The sequence below is a fragment of the Herpailurus yagouaroundi genome, unplaced genomic scaffold (genome assembly GCF_014898765.1).
Source record: "Herpailurus yagouaroundi ecotype Mexico unplaced genomic scaffold, PumYag 77, whole genome shotgun sequence".
In the NCBI taxonomy this organism is placed as follows: Eukaryota; Metazoa; Chordata; class Mammalia; order Carnivora; family Felidae; genus Herpailurus; species Herpailurus yagouaroundi.
The window spans coordinates 76,520,549-76,539,817 of NW_024412388.1; the positions used below are offsets into that span (position 1 = coordinate 76,520,549).

At 41.2% G+C, this 19,269-nt stretch overlaps 1 protein-coding gene across 1 annotated transcript in view; it reads left to right on the top strand.

The window, feature by feature from the left end:
* LRRC8C (leucine rich repeat containing 8 VRAC subunit C) overlaps positions 1-18,136 on the top strand; it is an 81,342-nt gene extending 63,206 nt beyond the window's left edge. Inside the window, exon 3 of the mRNA XM_040470906.1 lies at positions 13,821-18,136. Within this exon, the coding sequence (XP_040326840.1) occupies positions 13,821-16,094 (2,274 nt within the window). The 3' untranslated portion in view covers positions 16,095-18,136. The remainder of the gene's footprint in view (positions 1-13,820) is intronic.
* The last annotated feature ends 1,133 nt before the right edge of the window (positions 18,137-19,269 follow it).

Genomic DNA, 19,269 nt, shown 5'->3' on the forward strand with positions numbered 1-19,269 from the left:
GAACCCTTTAGCAAGTGTACTATTGCTGTACCTTGCCACCGAGAGAATTCATAAACTCAGATATCCAAATTTCAGTCACTCATCCCTCTGATCCCTTGGAGTTATTCTCAAATAAAATAAATTCAACTATGCCTCAGAGGTGCCAGAGGATGACCTTTTTTTTCCCTTTTCCTTTTCCTGTTGTTATTGAGAAAATGAGCAACCGATAAAAACAGGCATTTCACTCAGCCCTTTTGTGTTTTTAATAAACACCTTAAAACTGGGCAATTTGCTTGAGGCTGGTGTTGTTTTGTTTTGTTTTTCCCTCTCTTTCCTCTTACTATCTGGGTATATACTTCCTCCATACACAGGGTATTATTTCCTGTCCACGATAGAAGTCTTAAACGCCATCCTTGAAGAGAAGGCCGGTGCCCTGCGCACAGCAGGCCGGGAACCTCACACCCTTGCAGCAGCCACATGTCCCCAACTCCCCTGGAGACTGGGACCTGGTTTGTGCTGGTGAGAGCGTTGCTGCGTGTGGCGCTCGGGGGTGCCTGTGTCTGTGCTGCCGCGGTCACCGCCCCACATACACACATTCTGGGCTTGTGAACAAGGCATTTGCTGAGAAAGAAAGCATTTAGATGTTCCCCCCTTGAGAACCATCTTTTCTACCTTTTCAGTTCCTTTTCTCTCTCACCAAGATTTGTGTGTACCGAAAATATTTTCAGTAGTTAGCCCTGAAACAAAATCTGCATTTTCAGAGTGAATCCTGTCACTGACAGATGCAAATATTGCATCTCTTGAGAATAGGTGTTTTCTTTATCTTCTAGCACCTTGTTTCTGGGGGAGTAAGTGTGTGCGCTCACTGATGACTTAGAGATGTGAAAATTCATTTCCTTCCCTTGGTTCTCCATCCCTTCTCCAAGGAGGAGGTAGTGTGCCTCAGAGAGGAAGAGCTGCACTCGACCTTTGTCATCTTTTCTCTTTCCCTTCCCAAGTGCAATCCTTTATTCCTGCCTCTGCAACCACGAGGTTCTGACTTGACCCTCCCGTAACCACCACGTCCAGTAGCTTTGAGGGGCAGATGGAGGTGCTCCAACCCCATGAAGCCTTCCCCGCTGACGCCAAGCCTGAGTGTTCATTGTACTTACCACACCGTTCATTTGCTGTAGATCCTGCCTTATTTGCACCCCTGCTTCACTTTTTATATGGCTCTTTATGCCACTCCCGTCAGATTATAACTACTTTTAGAACAGCAAACCTTGGTTATGTCTCCTTGATTTCCCTGTGATGCTTTGCATAGAGTAGATATTCAAGAAGTTTTAGTTGATAAAACTAAAACTGTTCTATCCTAGTATCTCTGAACAAGTCTGAGGAATAGGTCTTTAGGATCTGTTTCTTGCAAGGCCATTCTTGGGTTACCAGAGATTGTTTTGATCTGTCAGACTGGGAGGAATTTGGATGATTAGCTGCAGGGTAGAACCCTTTGGAATCAACTGTATTTGAATCTATGGAGCGGAGAGAGGATAAAGTTAATCACTTTTATATTGGCTCATCTGCCTTTCTGTGGCTGCCATCTAGCTAACTAGAGCATAACCCAGTTAAAGCACTATCTCTTTAAAGAGTCAACCACAGGGGTGCCTGGGTGGCTCAGTCGGTTAAGCCTCTGACTTCAGCCCAGATCATGATCTCATGGTTAATGAGTTGGAGCCCCATCAGGCTCTGTGCTGTCATAGCGGAGCCTGCTTTGGATCCTCTGTCTCACTCTCTCTGCCCCTCCCCCCCCTCTTTAAATAAACATTTAAAAACAAAGAGAAAGGGAGAAAGAAAAAAAAAGAAAAGAGAAATAAAGAAAAAAGAAAGAAGAGAGAGAAAGGAAAGAGAAGGAAGGAAGAAAGAAAGGAAGGAAGAAAGAAAGAAAAGGAAAGGAAAGAAAAGAAAAAAGAAAAGATGGAGGAAAAGCAAATGAAGGAAGGAAGAATCAACCACAATCTAAAGAATATGTCTGGATCATAAGTTAGCATATTGGAATGACACCTGCCTTTTTATCACATGCATCAAATGTTCTCACTTCTTTCAGTGATAACATAGTCATAACTACGACTTAAAGTCTAAACCAGAGGGGCGCCTGGGTGGCGCAGTCGGTTAAGCGTCCGACTTCAGCCAGGTCACGATCTCGCGGTCCGTGAGTTCGAGCCCCGCGTCAGGCTCTGGGCTGATGGCTCAGAGCCTGGAGCCTGTTTCCGATTCTGTGTCTCCCTCTCTCTCTGCCCCTCCCCCGTTCATGCTCTGTCTGTCTCTGTCCCAAAAATAAATAAACATTAAAAAAAAAAATTAAAAAAAAAAGTCTAAACCAGAGAAATAATTTTTGGGTTATAGTACAAAGAAAAAGAGTAATGTACTTAATTGTTGAGGTTGTAGGAAAATAAGTACTCTCATATGCTGTGACAGTGGGAGATGTATAAAGTAAGTCAGCCTTTTTTTTTTTTTTTTTTTTTTTTTTGGTGGGGAGAGGAATTTGGCATCAAAAATGTGCCTTGTTTGGCACTACCCGAGCAATGTGGTTCTTCATAATGTTAGTCTTAAGACGAAATTTTTATACTAGAATGCACATACACTCTTTTCCTTCTGGAAAAGATACTAAAGCAAGTGTTATACTTCAAAACATTCCCTCTGTTGAGTGTATATAGCCATGATAAAGTGTAAAAAGAGATAACGAAAATGCATACATGGACTCAAAAACAAGACCAACATTTGTGTGGAGCAGGAACAGAATACTGAGTGAGGCTGAAGCAGCTGCCGGGCTGTTAGCCAAAAGCAGGCAGTAGCAGCCAGGGGCTCAGCTCCTGCCAGCAAGGGGAGCTAAAAATGCACCGAGCAAGATAAGAGACTAGAGCCTGGTCACTGTTTGAAGCCAAAGGCCCCCACTCCCAAAAAGAAGCTGAAAAGAATGGCAAGTAACTGGATGGTGGACTGACACTTCTGAGGAAACTGTGCCTCCAGCTGGGAGCTGAGCCAGCCTACCTGCTGTATCCTGACCGGATCCATGGGATCCTGACATTACAGCGGAATGTCAAAATACCGTGATAAGACCTAATGGTGGGTTGGGGGGCTGGGGATTGGGTGCAGGGAACCGCAAAAGAGCGCACAAGAGATGGTGGAAAACAGTTTCATCTCCCAACCAGCCTACCACCCAGAGCACAGGAAGAAAACTATGCTAAGAAAAGGCTCTCAGCAAAATTAGCCTTTGGAATACTGATTCACCTGAGATGAAACTAAATTTTGAAACAAACAGGAAGTTCAAATAAATATACTTACAGTGGTCAAAGAGATAAAGGCATAACAATTAAAAAATGGGTACCTATGACATAAGAGCAAATGGCTATAAAACATTTAGAAATTTTGAGCCTGGGTGACTCAGTTGGTCAAGCATCCAACTGCTGGGCTCAGGTCATGACCTCACGGTTCTCGGGATGCAGCCCCACATTGGGCCCTGCACTGGCAGCATAGCCTGCTTAGGATTCTCTCTCTCCCCCTCCCCCACTCACTCTCACACTCTCTCTCTCAAAATAATTTTTTTTAAATGTTTATTTATTTTTGAGAAAGAGAGGGCACAAGCAGGGGAGGTGTGGAGAAAGAGAGACAGACACAGAATCTGAAGTAGACTCCAGGCTGTGAGCTGTCAGCACAGAGCCTGACACGGGGCTCAAACTCATGAACAGGGAGATCATAACCTGAACCAAGTCAGATGCTTAATCGACTGAGCCACCCAGGTGCCCCATCAAAATAAATATATATTTTTTTAATTTAGAAGTTTGGGGATGAAAAAAGTCACTGAGCTTAAAAATATGAAAAATAAGACTGTACTCAGCTGCAGAAAGAAGTAATGAATTAGATAAGCATTCTGAGTTTACCCAGATCCCAGCAGAGAGAGGCAGAGATTAAAAAGCACACACACACTCCCATGGGTGATCGATTGAGAGACTCTAACATACCTCTAATAGGAATTACAGGAAAAAATGGAAGAAATGATGGAGCAAGTGTGGAAGTCATATTTAAAGATTTTGCTGAAATTTTCCAAAATTGAAGAAAGTTGAGTCCTTAGCTATAGATATTGAGCAGGATTAATCCACACACATTCAAAATGAAAGTGAAATTGTAGAAGACCTGGTATTAAAGGTAAAATCTTAAAAGTTGTCATAGGGAAGGAGATTGCCCACTAAAGGACAAATGCAGAGTGACAGCAGATTTCCCAGCAGTGAAAATACAGGCCAGAAGAAGATGGAATAGTATTTTAATGTGCTGAAGGGGAATTACTGCCAACAGAGAATTTTATAACTTATGAAACTATTCAAGAATGAAAGCAATTGAGGCACCTGGGTGGCTCAGTCAGTTAAGCATCTAACTTCGGCTCAGGTCATGATCTCACAGTTTGTGAGTTTGAGACCCACATGAGGCTCTCTGCTGACAGTGTAGAGCTACTTTGGATCCTCTGACTCCCTCTGTCTGTCACTCCTCCGCTAGCTCATGCACACTGTCTCTCAAAAATAAACAAACATTAAAAAAAAAAAAAGAATGAAATCAATAGGGACATGTTCTGACATACAAGTATATGAGTTTTCTATCCACAGACCTTTATTAAAAGAATTATTAAGGGATATACTTCAACTAAAAGGAAAATGAACCCAGAGAGAAGATACAGGATCTAAGAAAACTGGTGAGCACATGACTTAATAAATATGTAAATAAACACAATCACCTCTAGGTCATTTTTTAAAATGTGTGTTTCAGAAGAAAAGTAAAACCCCAACAATAACAAAATGCGATAGTTCAGTGGGTAGTTAAAATGTGCTTGGAGTGGGATTGCAATAGTGAAAAATTTTAAAGCGTATATTCTAAGAAATTATAGGTAGGATCTTTCTAAAAATACAGTCTACACCTTACTAACCCAGCTGAGGCAGGATGGCAAATAAGAGATGTGGAAAATGTTAACAGTGCAGGGGAAGGCAGAAATAAATCCAAAGACCAGTAAATATACAAATATGAGTGAGCAAAGTAATTAATGGATTTAATTCACTTGTAAAAAGAGAGAAATGATTTGTTTGGATTTTTTTTAATCCATAAAAGACATACCCAAAAAATAAAATCACAGACAGGGTTGCAAAGTAGATTAAAGAATAATATTAAAAAAGAAAAGTTGGGGGGCGCCTGGGTGGCGCAGTCGGTTAAGCGTCCGACTTCAGCCAGGTCACGATCTCGCGGTCCGTGAGTTCGAGCCCCGCGTCAGGCTCTGGGCTGATGGCTCGGAGCCTGGAGCCTGTTTCCGATTCTGTGTCTCCCTCTCTCTCTGCCCCTTGCCCGTTCATGCTCTGTCTCTCTCTGTCCCAAAAATAAATAAACGTTGAAAAAAAAAATTAAAAAAAAAAAAAAAAAAAAAAAAAAGAAAAGTTGGTGGGACAGTGTCAATATTAGACACATTTAGCCTTGCTATCTTCAAGAATGCACTCTTTATCAGAACAAGATACATACGTGAGTTTTAAAAGATGTGTAAATGCTTATAGTCACCACCACAGACAGGATACAGAGGAATCCCAACACCCTAAGGAATTCCCCTGTGCTGAAACTCTGCAGGGAACCCCCGGCAACTGCCCACAACTTCTCTGTCCTGTTTTACAGAATGCCGTGTAAAGTCAGATGGCACATAATTTTTTTAACACTGGCATTGGTTTCAATAGAAAAATTGCCTAAGCGCATGTCGTCATTGGAATGTTTTTATTTTATTTTATTTTTTTAATTTTTTTTTTAACGTTTTATTTATTTTTGGGACAGAGAGAGACAGAGCATGAACAGGGGAGGGGCAGAAAGAGGGGGAGACACAGAATCGGAAACAGGCTCCAGGCTCTGAGCCATCAGCCCAGAGCCTGACGCGGGGCTTGAACTCACGGACCGCGAGATCGTGACCTGAGCTGAAGTCGGACACTTAACCGACTGCGCCACCCAGGCACCCCAAGGAATGTTTTTAAATTATAGCATATCCACACTATGAATTCTGGTGGTCCTTAAAATGAAGTAGAGCCCTATGTGCCAATGTGTTAAGATCTTCAGGACTTATAATGAAAGTGAAAAGCTCGAGGTGCATGAACAGTCTATATAGTAAGATCCCATGTGTTTATATGTCATATATATGCAAATACACAGATATAGATCTGGAAGAGTGTACACCAGACTTAGCAGGGCTTACTAAGGAATGGCACAAGGGTAGAAAGGGAGAAAGGAGGACTCTATCTTCTGTGTTAAAGATAAGTATTCATGGGGTGCCTGTGTGTGTCAGTTTATTAAGCGTCCATCCAACTCTTGATTTCGGCTGAGGTCATGATCTCGCAGTTCATGGGATTGAGCCCAGCATAGGGCTCCATGCTGAGCATGGAGCCTGATTAAGAGTCTCTCTCTTTCTGTCCCTCTCCCTTTGCCCCTGTCCCACTTACACGCTCTCTCATGTTCTCTCTCCCAGAAAAAAAGTGTTAAAAAAATGATTAGAAAGAAGATTTATGATAGTGAATAATAAAACTATTTAGGCATAACTTGACATTAAATATCCAACATCTATGTGAAGAAAGCTATAAAACACTCCTGAAAGGCATAAAATTGGGTGAAAACAAATGAAAACACACCATGAAGGAGGAGAATCAATGCCATGAAGATGTCAGTTCTTCTTAAATTAATTTATAAATGTAATTTAGTCCCAATAAAAATGCCACCAAGGTGTTGTTGTTTTCTGGATCTAGACAAGTTGATTTTAAAGTTCATCGTGAAAGACAAGCATGAGATTGAGCACTTACCACACCAATTACTGATTAGTTGTCTTTTTGCTGTGCTTGACCTTGAAGGGGCTCTTTTTTTTTTAAAATGTTTATTTATTTTTGAGAGAGAGCCACTGAGTGTGAGCAGGGGAGAGGTAGAGAGAGAGGGGGACACAGAATCCAAAGCTGTCAGCACAGAGCCCGATGCAGGGCTCAAACTCTTGAACTGTGAGATCATGACCTGAGCTGAAGTCGGATGATTAACCAACTGAGCCACCCAGGCGCCCCGACCTTGAAGGACTTCTTGTTCTTCTATTCCTCACATAATATCTGGCATAAGTAGATACTCCAAGATGGCTGACCTCTCCTCAGGGCATGCATACAACACTCCACTTTCATGTTCTGTCTGCCCTACCCCACTGCCATCAGTGCCATTTATATCTGTGGCATGTAACAGATAAGCTGGCCCTTCTTCATGTTGCTCTTTGTTATTTCAAGCAGCTTCTCTGAAGCTAAGTGGTTTTGTTTTGTTCTGTTTTGCTTTTACCCTCAGCTCTTTTGGTGTCTCATTCATGCCAATATGATACTTTTTCAACTTGTTACCGCAGGTGGGTTCTGCTTTGTACTGCATTGCTTTTCTAGAAATTGTGTAAGTTAAGTAGATCTTATTTTTACATTATACAGTAAATGCTATAATCCTAACAAAGTACTGGGAATCAAATCGCTATCATCAAAGGTATATCATACAATCAAAGATGGAGGAATGAACAGTAATGATTTAAAATAGTGAAAATTACTATTAAAAGGCCCCAATTTCCTTTGACCATGCAGGGCATTTCAATAGGTGATAAAGTATTTCAACATATTCCACTTAATATTCCACTTAATTCCACTCTGTGGATATAAATTTGACAATTACAATGTTAAATATTTGATTCTTTTCTTAGATATGAGCAGCACGTCAGGCATGGTTTAGATGGCTTGTTTCCTTTCCTAAGGCAGCCTGAATGTTTATTTTATTTCTCTTGAAAACACACTGAGTTCCTTCCCCCTACCAAAAACAGCTGTTATGTTATCTCAAAATAATTTACCAGTGGGAATGTATGAATCCAAATTTCACTGAGCCCACTTCTGAAACCTTTAGGTTTCTTTTCCAGAACTATTTCCTAGATATCACAGTGATGGAAGACTTTTGCATGAATAGTTTTATTCCTCCAGGTTCTTTAATTGCAAGACCTTGAGGGTCATAGTATACATTTTTATCACCTAGATGTCAGCTGCTCCTTAGGATCCAGAGCCTAATGGATCAAATTGCAGTCCATAGCCCCATGACCCTCTCCAAGTTCTACAGACTCCTGGAAGGGTTTGGTTCTTATGGTTCTCATTCCTACTTCCATGGAAACAGTTTAGATGATAGACTATTACCATCCCTGGCAAATTCTCCCCATCTGTACAGTTTGGATCCAGGCATGAAATCTTCCTTTTTGTTGTGATTTTTACAAAATTTACTCCCAAAAGCTGTGTGTGTGCGTGTGTGTGTGTGTGTATGTGTGTGTTCTGTAGCAGATTATACCAAAGTTTCGGGGAAGATTGAAAGGTATTTATATCTCAAAATAGAAATATGGGGCACCTGGGTGGCTCAGTCAGTTAAGCTCCTGACTTCAGCTCAGGTCATGATCTTGTGGTCTGTGAGTTTGAGCCCCGCGTCAGGCTCTGTACTGACAGCTCAGAGCCTGGAGCCTGCTTCAGATTCTCTGTCTCCCTCTCTCTCTGCCCCTCCCCTGCTCACACTCTGTCTGTCTCTCTCAAAAATAAATAAACATTTTTTTTAAAATGTAAAAAGAAAGAAAAGAAATAATGAGCATATACTCCAGCCTCCTACCATGTTGCCTGACCTATTTTGTTTGATTCTAGCCCCTCTCTGCTTTGCTGACTCACCACTTCCCACCTCCAAACCTGTTCATCCCCAGATAAAGTAGGGTTGGCCATTGTTGTTGCCATGGCTTCACCTGACCTTTGCTCTCAGTGATCACATTCTGTGTCCCTCTCCTCCTTGTTTCCAAGCTAACTTAGATATTTTCCTTAATATAGATGATTTTATTCAAGAATTATTCTCATATCCATTTAGGATAGTAACTTTCTCACCTTGCTATATTTTGAGTTAGATTCTCTTGCTCATCCTGCTTTTTCAATCTTTTTCTCTTCCCCTACCCCATTTCTTCCCCCTCCAGTCTCTCTTTCCCTTCACAAACACACATTGTAGCTCCTGGTCTCAAGCCCTTTTCCTCCAAAGGCATTCTGAGGGTTGCTCCTAAATAAAAATGGACTTCCTCTGCATTGTGATGTGTGTGTACAAGCTGGTGGTGATGGTCTGAGCCTTAGTGTTTCGTGGAGGGCTTTCTCCCTACCCACCCCCCAGGTGCTCTCCCTTAGTCCTGCACCAGCAGCCTGAGACCCTGATATTCCTTTGAAATGTGTGTTCTAGCCTCTCAGTGAGGCTTGTTTGATGCTCTAACCTTTAAATTACTGGACAAAGGTAAAGAGAAGAGAGGTATGTAGATTTAAATAGCAAATTTCTCAAAAGAGCAAGAAAAGTGAAACAAAAAATTTCGAGTTCTTATAAGCTGCTGTTTTTTTACAAAAGATACCACAAAAACACCCTTTACCATTTGTTGTTTTTGCTGCTGCCTTATTTTTGTCTGTCTTTCCCTTTTTTACTGTACCTTTGAAAATATAGATTCTTCTCCGGTTCTTCTCAATGCTACAATGTTCACAAATACTATGTCTATTAAACACGGCGGGGGTAACTTCCTCTCGCCTGTGGCCGTTTTACTATTCCAGTCTTCATGCTCTTACTGTTGGACTCCTTAACCTGCCCTGTTCCTTTTCATCCTTTTCAATCCAGGTTCCTGGATTAGGCAACCTGCCATCACATTCTTTGGGAATTCTCCTCTGAGTTGCGTCTCTGCTGGAGTCTTCTATGAAATGTTCCCTCAGCAGCCCGAGCAGCTATTGTTCTTAGCAAGTGAACACCAGTATTTTTTTGACTCTCTGCTCACTTCTGAATAGTTAACAGCTGCTGAAAAATAGAACACCATCCTTACCCTCCTGGAATTTAATAAGTAGGCACCTTTTTAAAATTCTGTCTTTGTGAAGATTGAAAGAGAAATAGGGCATCAGAAGGCTGAAAGGAACTTGGGGAGATCAACTGGACTGTTCTCCGTGAAGCCCTCAAAGAAGAAGCTGGGTGAGATGGGAAGATGTGTGGAATTAGAAGAACACAAGTCTGTAAACAAAAGACAGGTTTAAATTCCTACGCTACCATTTCCTAGCTATGTGAACTTGGGCAAGTCACTTCCGTTCAGTTGGGTTTCTTCTTCTGTAGAAGGGAGAGAATATGACCTGCCTCCCTGGCATGGCAGATGTTAGCCAGTCAGGGACCTTTGTGCAGAATCTAAAAAGGTATCCCCGCTGTGTGACCATAGGTAGCCCCAGGAGGATGGAGCTCCCATCCTGCTGAGGGAAACACAGCAGGATTTCAGCCCACCCTTGCCCCCTTAGTTCCGCACCCTCTCGTGCCCTGCATATCCTAAAACCCTACACAAGCTCCAGAGGTCTGTCATCTTCCACCATTAGGAACAAGCCTGGGGAAGCACTGGGCAGGGGGACAGTAATGGGGTCTGCTGGTTGCTTGGCAGGGAGTTAGCACTGAAGAAGGTGTCCGCCTTTTTACCTTCTAACTGGTCTTGCTTTCACAAATGGATTCTCCTGTGTTTTCATCACAACACTGACAATGCCTTATTAACATATCGGCTCAAATGTGTCCCTCTTAGGGAAGGTCCTCGGGGAAGTGCTCCCTTTCCCTGCTCAGCTCTGGCCCCCACCTACTGCTTACTACACAGACCGTTACAGCATCCAGTGAGACCACTAATGGGAAAACATCCAGAACATGACCCCAAACTGAACTGCTTACTTGTCTCTCTTCTGTATTCCTTAAGGATAGTCTGGCATTCTAGGCTTCCTCTTCCTATTTTCAATCCCAGGGTTTTCCAAGGTAGAGTGCTTGACCCCCCAGAAGTGCAAAAGATGCTCCACTGAAAAGTGAGATAAAAACAAAAACTTTTAGACAGGAATACCTCATTTTATTGCACTTCCCTTGATAGTCCTCTGCAAATACTGTGTTTTTCACAAATGGAAGATTTGTGGCAATCCTGTGTTGGGCAAGTCTGTTGGCGCCACTTTTCCAACATTTACTTGCTTTGGGTCTCGGTGTCACATTGTAATTCGTGCAAGGTTTCAAACTTCTCCGTTCTTATTATTTGCTGTGGCGATCTGTGATCAGTGATTATGACTTGCTGAAAGCTCAGATGATGGTTCGTATTTTTTTGACATAACACTTTTGCACTCTTCATAGTCTATAGTATAGTGTAAATATGCACTGGGAAACCAAAAATGTCATTTGACTCACTGTGTTGCAGTGTTTGCTTTATTGTGGTGGTCTGGAACTGAACCTGCAATATCTTCAAGGTATGCCTGTATTTATTTTAGGCTTAAAGGGAAGGGAATTAAGCTTTTCTAATATTTCACATATGAATTGACAGGACTTTATGGTTATAATTTTGAATAGAAATAAATATACCGGGTGGGCACGCTCAACATTTTTTCCCTGACATGGGTAAGTGATAAAAATGTTCGAAGACCACCACTCCATTCTCACACCTCTGTAGCCACCAAATTCTGGTAAAATGCAGACCCATTTATTATTCTTCCCTGCTGCTTTTGTGGGTTTTTTTTTTTTTTTGGTATAATTTATTGTCAAATTGGCTTCCATACAACACCCACTGTTCATCCCAGCAGTGCCCTCCTCAATGCCCATCACCCATTTTCCCTCTTCCCTGCTTCTTTTGATTGACATAATATGTAATTGCTCCCTGCTTTATCTTCCAGGACAGAACTTATAAATTTTTTTTAATGTTTATTTATTTTTCCGAGAGAGAGAGAGACAAAGCGTGAGCAGGGGAGGGACAGAGAGAGAGAGGGAGACACAGAATCGGAAGCAGGCTCCAGGCACCTGGAACCTGATGTCAGTACAGAGCCTGATGCGGGGCTCCAACTCACAAACTGTGAGATCATGACCTGAGCCAGAGTTGGACGCTTAACCGATTGAGCCACCCAGGTGTCCCAGGACAGAACTTTTATAACTCTTGTAGAGAGACTTCCTCTCTCTCCCTAGCCTCATTCTTTCACTGTTATCTGCACAGGGTATTGAAGAAGTAAGCTTTTTTTTCCCCTAAAACATAATTTGCATAAGGTAATTTGTTACTTACAATAAAGTAAGATTGGTATCTTTTTTGTTTAATTCTAGAAATTCAGTAAAATAAAATAAGAATGTGGGCTCTGGGTGCAGGTGGCCTGAGTGACTTAACATTTCTGTGCCTTTCTCCTCATCTGTGAAACGGGAATAATAAGAGTACCTGCCTCATCAGATTAAGGTGACAATGAAAAGAATGATTACCTGTGACATTCTTAGAATAGGGTCAGTTGCATATTAAACACAGCAGAAGTTTTCTGCTGTCACCCACTATAATCACCATCCGTATCTTCATCCCTCAGAGAGAGATGGGCCACACCCAGACATACGGAACTCTGAACTGGAACTACCAGTGTCAGTTCTGGATTCACCCACTTTCTCAGCAAATACATACTGGTGTTCTCCTTTGTACTGGGCGCTCTGCGAAGTGCTGGATGCTCCACTCCATTGTCGGACCTCGTACTTCTCTCCGGTGGCCTGTATCTCCCATGCCATCAACGCGTGATCACATCCCCATGCCACAGCAGCTCACTTGGCAACGGATTCAGTTTCTGCTTCTATAATCCATAGAAAAGGCTTTGCTGTTTATGACCAAAGTCACTAAGTATTTTGCTGTTGCAGAATCACTGAATGCTATGGTTTTCCAGCCACTTGACATCTTACAGTACAAATAGATCTTCCCTGCATTATTAATCCCACATGTTATTGCTGTCGATTCCTTGGGTGCTTATTCTCCCTCTACACAGTTTGCTTGTTGTTCAAAGAGTTCCACCTACATGGACTTCTTCGTAGGGACAATTCCTCCTGGTTGATTCAAAGAGTACGCTGCCTTACATTCCCTCATATTCAGAAAGTATGTGCGCACTATCTCTTACCCAAATTTCAATGTCTGGGGCCACTGGACATTTTAGGGCCACTGGACATATTTTTTCTGATGAATTGAAGTATTGGTACAGGAATAAAAGTTGTTGAGGTAATATTTTGTATAAAAAGCCAGCAAGTTTAAACCTAATTATTTTACTGTGGAACACTTCTGTATTGTTTCATATCTTTCTGCAGAGAGATGAAATGGCTTTCATAAAAGCTTAGTAAATTCCCATTGTAATAAGGCCATTTGCACTCCTGTGCATGCAGTCCGGGATATGGGTAGAAAGTAAAGGGGAAATGATAAAGACAAATTCTTCCACATTCCCTCCTTCCAATGCTTTTAATTCTCATACACAAGCTTATGTCATCTCAGAAGCCATCCGATTCAAGATTGAGCCTGATAAGGGGTGACTAGCTGGCTCAGTCAGGAGAACATGTGACTCCTCATGTTGGGGTCATGAGTTCAAGCCCCATGTTGGGCATAAATCTTACTTAAGAAAAGATTGAGTCTGATAAGGACATGTACTTCCCAGTGATTGATTCTCCCAGGCTCCAGTGAGGGAAGAAATGCAAAATTTTAAAACACACAAATATTCTTTAGATATTTATTTTGTTGTGAGTTCTAAGTCCTAGCAGAACCGCTGTGTTTTATGTCATGACTTACACATGCTGAACAAAGTCAGATATTTCACTTTCCCACCATGTGGGCTGAGGATAAAATCCTGGTGCCGGAATCGAACGTTGTATTCTCCAGGCAAAGGAAATGGACATTTATTGGATGTTATTGCTGCCCTCTCCACACTAATGACATTATCAAAGCTCTTTGAATAATATAATTTGAAAATATTACTTCTGTGTTTCAGGTCATGCAAGACAAGATTATCTGCCTTCCAAAAAGGGTTCAGCCTTCTCAGAACCACTCTTCCATTTCAAATGTCTCTCAGGCAGTTGCCAGCACCACCCCACTGCCTCCCCCTAAACCATCTCCTACTAACCCTGCCACTGTGGAAATGAAAGGACTAAAGACAGATTTGGACCTTCAGCAGTACAGTTTCATAAACCAGATGTGTTACGAGCGAGCCCTCCACTGGTATGCCAAGTATTTCCCTTACCTTGTGCTCATCCATACCCTGGTCTTCATGCTCTGCAGCAACTTCTGGTTCAAATTCCCTGGCTCCAGCTCCAAAATAGAACATTTCATCTCGATCCTGGGTAAGTGTTTTGACTCTCCGTGGACCACCCGGGCTTTATCTGAAGTGTCTGGGGAGGATTCCGAAGAAAAGGACAACAGGAAGAACAACATGAGCAGGTCCAACACCATCCAGTCTGGTCCGGAAGGCAGCCTGGTCAATGCTCAGTCACTAAAGTCGATTCCCGAGAAGTTTGTGGTCGACAAGTCCACGGCGGGAGCACTGGATAAGAAGGAAGGTGAGCAGGCAAAGGCCTTATTTGAGAAGGTGAAGAAGTTCAGGCTGCATGTAGAAGAAGGTGATATCCTATATGCTATGTATGTTCGCCAGACTGTACTTAAGGTTATAAAGTTCCTGATCATCATTGCCTATAATAGCGCCCTGGTTTCCAAAGTTCAATTTACAGTGGACTGTAACGTTGACATTCAGGACATGACTGGATATAAAAACTTTTCTTGTAATCATACCATGGCCCATCTGTTCTCAAAACTGTCCTTTTGCTATCTGTGTTTTGTGAGTATCTATGGACTGACGTGCCTTTACACCTTATACTGGCTGTTCTATCGTTCTCTCCGGGAATACTCTTTTGAGTATGTCCGGCAGGAGACTGGAATCGATGATATTCCCGATGTGAAAAATGACTTTGCTTTTATGCTTCATATGATAGATCAGTATGACCCTCTGTATTCCAAGAGATTTGCGGTGTTCCTATCTGAAGTGAGCGAGAACAAATTAAAGCAGCTGAACTTAAATAACGAGTGGACTCCTGACAAACTGAGGCAGAAGCTCCAGACGAACGCCCATAACCGGCTAGAATTGCCTCTCATCATGCTCTCTGGCCTTCCAGACACGGTTTTTGAAATCACAGAGTTGCAGTCCTTAAAGCTTGAAATCATTAAGAACGTAATGATACCAGCCACCATCGCGCAGCTAGACAATCTCCAAGAGCTCTCGCTGCACCAGTGCTCAGTCAAAATCCACAGTGCAGCGCTCTCTTTCCTGAAGGAAAACCTCAAGGTCTTGAGCGTCAAGTTTGATGACATGAGAGAGCTGCCGCCCTGGATGTATGGGCTCCGGAATCTGGAAGAGCTCTACCTGGTTGGGTCTCTAAGTCACGATATTTCCAAAAATGTCACTCTTGAGTCTCTGCGGGATCTCAAAAGCCTTAAAATTCTCTCTATCAAAAGCAACGTTTCCAAAATCCCTCAGGCCGTGGTGGACGTGTCCAGCCATCTGCAGAAGATGTGCATACACAACGACGGCACCAAGCTGGTGATGCTCAACAATTTAAAGAAGATGACCAATCTGACGGAGCTAGAGCTGGTCCACTGCGACCTGGAGCGCATTCCCCATGCCGTGTTTAGTCTGCTCAGCCTCCAGGAATTGGACCTCAAAGAAAACAATCTGAAATCTATAGAAGAAATCGTTAGCTTCCAGCACTTGAGAAAGTTGACAGTGCTCAAACTGTGGCACAACAGCATCACCTACATCCCGGAGCATATCAAGAAACTCACCAGCCTGGAGCGCCTGGCCTTCAGTCACAACAAAATAGAGGTGCTCCCTTCCCACCTCTTCCTATGCAACAAAATCCGATACTTGGACTTATCCTACAATGACATTCGGTTTATCCCACCTGAAATCGGAGTTCTACAAAGTTTACAGTACTTTTCCATCACCTGTAACAAAGTGGAGAGCCTTCCGGATGAACTCTACTTCTGCAAGAAACTTAAAACTCTGAAGATTGGGAAAAACAGCCTATCTGTACTTTCCCCGAAAATCGGAAATTTGTTATTTCTTTCCTACTTAGACGTTAAAGGCAATCACTTTGAAATTCTCCCGCCTGAACTGGGCGACTGCCGGGCTCTGAAGCGAGCTGGGTTAGTTGTCGAAGATGCTCTGTTTGAAACTCTGCCTTCTGACGTCCGGGAACAAATGAAAGCAGAATAACTTATTTTTCTTTAGAGCTTGACTGACACATGCTTCTACCAAATATAGTATCAATAATTAGGTAGTCTTAATGCCTTTCCTATTTTATTTTATTTTTTTTTCTCTTTCACACAAAACAAAATGTACACAGAGATTGAGCAAGGAGTATGTATTTTTTAATAAAAATTTAATTGTATTTTCTCAACATTAATATTTTAAAGTTTTATTTGTCCTGGAACCTAATGTATCTATTATTGTTTTCTACTGACAGGAACAGGTGGTTCCATCTGTTTTTTGTTTTGTTTTTGTTTTTTTTTGTTGTTTTTTTTTTTTTGTTTTGTTTTTTTCCTTTTTTTTCCATTCTTGTGAAAGGGAGGGAATTTTGAGTTGCATGCTTTTGGTATTTTTTAAATAGTCATTTTGCCAAGGTCATTTTTAGCTTGTTTACACCTGTACAGAGTCCTTGTTTTGTTTTCATTGTGTAGGTACCAAGGAATTTCAGCTAGTTTATTGTAATACCAGCTGCCTTCTCCATTGGCCAAGTCCTTCATCCTACAGAAAATTTTTCTCTGGAGTGTAAATTCACATAAGTGCATTGTCACAGACGAGTGTTTTTAAAATTTCTCCTCCTCTCCAAAAGAACCCTAAATTGTGTTATTTCATATACCTGACAGTGAAAGTTATCCTTAGGCTAGGATTTTGTGAGTGAAGACAATAATCTTCCATGGTTGGCTTACTCGAATTGGTCATTTGTAATCTAACTGATCTGCGTTTTCAACGACGTTTCAAAAATATCATTTAAAAGCAAAATACAGAGGCCCGCCCCGCCCCTCGCCTTTTAATCTTAATATTGCTATGTAGTACTGGTGAACAACCTTAGAGAAGCTAGATTTATTTTAATTAAAATAGATAATTAAATTTAAAAATCAGAATCAGAAGCCTGGTTTTTAAGTAATTTAATAATCTCTGATATCTTGATATGTGGGTACATCAGATGGAAAAAAAAATCGCTGCGAAAGCACTCTGTTAAAGGGCTGGCGCACTGTAGTCAGGCGCCCTGATTGCCCTGGGCGGTGTGGGGTGGTCATCTATTCAGATTCTGCCTGTTACACAAAATACCCGTATATACAGAAATGGAGCTCCCTTAATCCTGCCCTTGCTGCAGATGCCAGTGGTGCAAGCACAGGAACTTTCTGCTCTTTTTTGGCTTAAAATAAGCATCTCATCTAAAATGGTTCTTTTACTTTTGTTTTAAAGGGGCGAATAAATAGCTAAGCGGATGTCACTCAAATAATTTTTGCTTGATGGTCAGCAGAGCTTTTATTTATCTTTGTATTTAAACCAACATAGTATGCATCTTGGGCAAAATCCATCACTGATTCTTACTCTGTTAGAACAGGAAAATGAAAAGACTATTTGTGCCCTCAATCCAGGAACAGTATTACCAATCATGGGATTTTTGTTTTACGTAGTAAATCCATACGGACTGTTTCCGGAACTCTAGTCTGATCTAAGAAAGTTTTGTGACTTAACAGCGCAAGAAAATAGGAAGATGATTTGGGGGTTTCAGAACACTGCTTTTAGAATTTGCTCCTTGGTCCTGGTGATTTTGCTCAGTACTGCTTCGAGTCGTATACAGAACATAACTACAGAAACTCCTCAACGGATACATGTACCTCAGTGGTGTTTTAAATGTTATGAGATGTCATGGAGTGAAGGATTTGGGAAAGAGATGCTTTTCATTTGTTTAATAATGAAATCACATAGTCCAAAGTGCTTTACTGTTTCTGCTCTGTGTTAAAGTGTTCAAATGGTGATTTTGTATAACTGATTTATTTCCCACTGGAACTGAAATGATATGTTTAAAATAGTAACATGGTTATATTTCTTGTATGATAAAATATTCAATTCCAGAATATGGTTAGGATCCTGATTATGAACAATGTGTTGTATTTAGAAACATAGCCCTATTTTGTTTTAAGCAAACAAAAGACCTGGAAGATTCTCCATGGCCGAGCATGACAAAAGTACCCTGTTGAAAGGTAAGCTTAAATAACTACTGGTAAAACACTGGGTGCACTATATTTCTGGACAAAATTTATAGTTATTTTCTATGTCACCCTTCAAAAGGGATCTATTCAGGTTAAAAATCATATTTATGCTGAAGTGTTTATCTGGTGTTAATTCATAATCTCATATGGGTTCATAACTGAAGTAAGGCACTAATAAGTAGTTTTCTCACTTGTAATAATTTGTTCACAATTCCAAGGGACTTTGACCTGCTTTCTTAATGATGTCACAGGCTGACCCCAAACGTAAATTCTAAATAACATCCAGTAAATCGGTATTGCTCTATGACTTTATGTTTTAACTAAGAAGGAAAATTCATAGATGTTTCTATTAGATTTTATAAAAATTCAAAAGTCTCAAATGTCGTCTTGAGTCTCAATTTTCTGACTCTGGCCCTTCTTAATATTGTAAGTTTTTGTTCACATTTATAAGCAAAAAGTATTCAATTACGTTTAGCCTTTAAATGGGAAACTCAGGTAAACGAACTGCTGACTTTTCTAAAGTCCTTTAATGGATCAACTCAGTGTAAAAGGGGTATTTACAAGTGCTCCCTTTCTGTATTTTACAAGTGCTCTTGCTAACAAGGAACAAACTAGCTCTATTTCTCCAACCTCTATAGGATTCATGAGAAACTGCTTATGTAAATATAAAAGCACCATATGTAATCATAACTCCTATGGCTGCTTGACGCCCATGATGGGTATGCTTTTTGGTGAGTTTTAATGGTTAAGTATCGAACAGCTTATTTGTCTGGTGATGGTCTGGTTGAAACAGAGCATATAAGTATATCCCGATGGAACTCACACCTAAGGAGACCACACCTCAGAAACTACTCATGTGTTAGGTTTTTGTTTTGTTTTGTTCTTAACACAACATTTTTAATATAAATGTTCTTGATACAGTGAAACCTGTTACTTACAATTGTAAATTTTTTCTTATTGTTCATGCACCTCTTCCCTGCTGTTACATTTCCTATGTAGCTACTGTAAAGAGTTCGAACAATTCACATGGCATCCTGTTCAGCAGGCACTGCGTTTTCAGAAAGCCTTGGAAAATATGCCTGCTATGAGTATTTTGTTCATTCAGAGGTTCCACTTTATTTGCCTCTCAAGCCGTCTTCATGAAA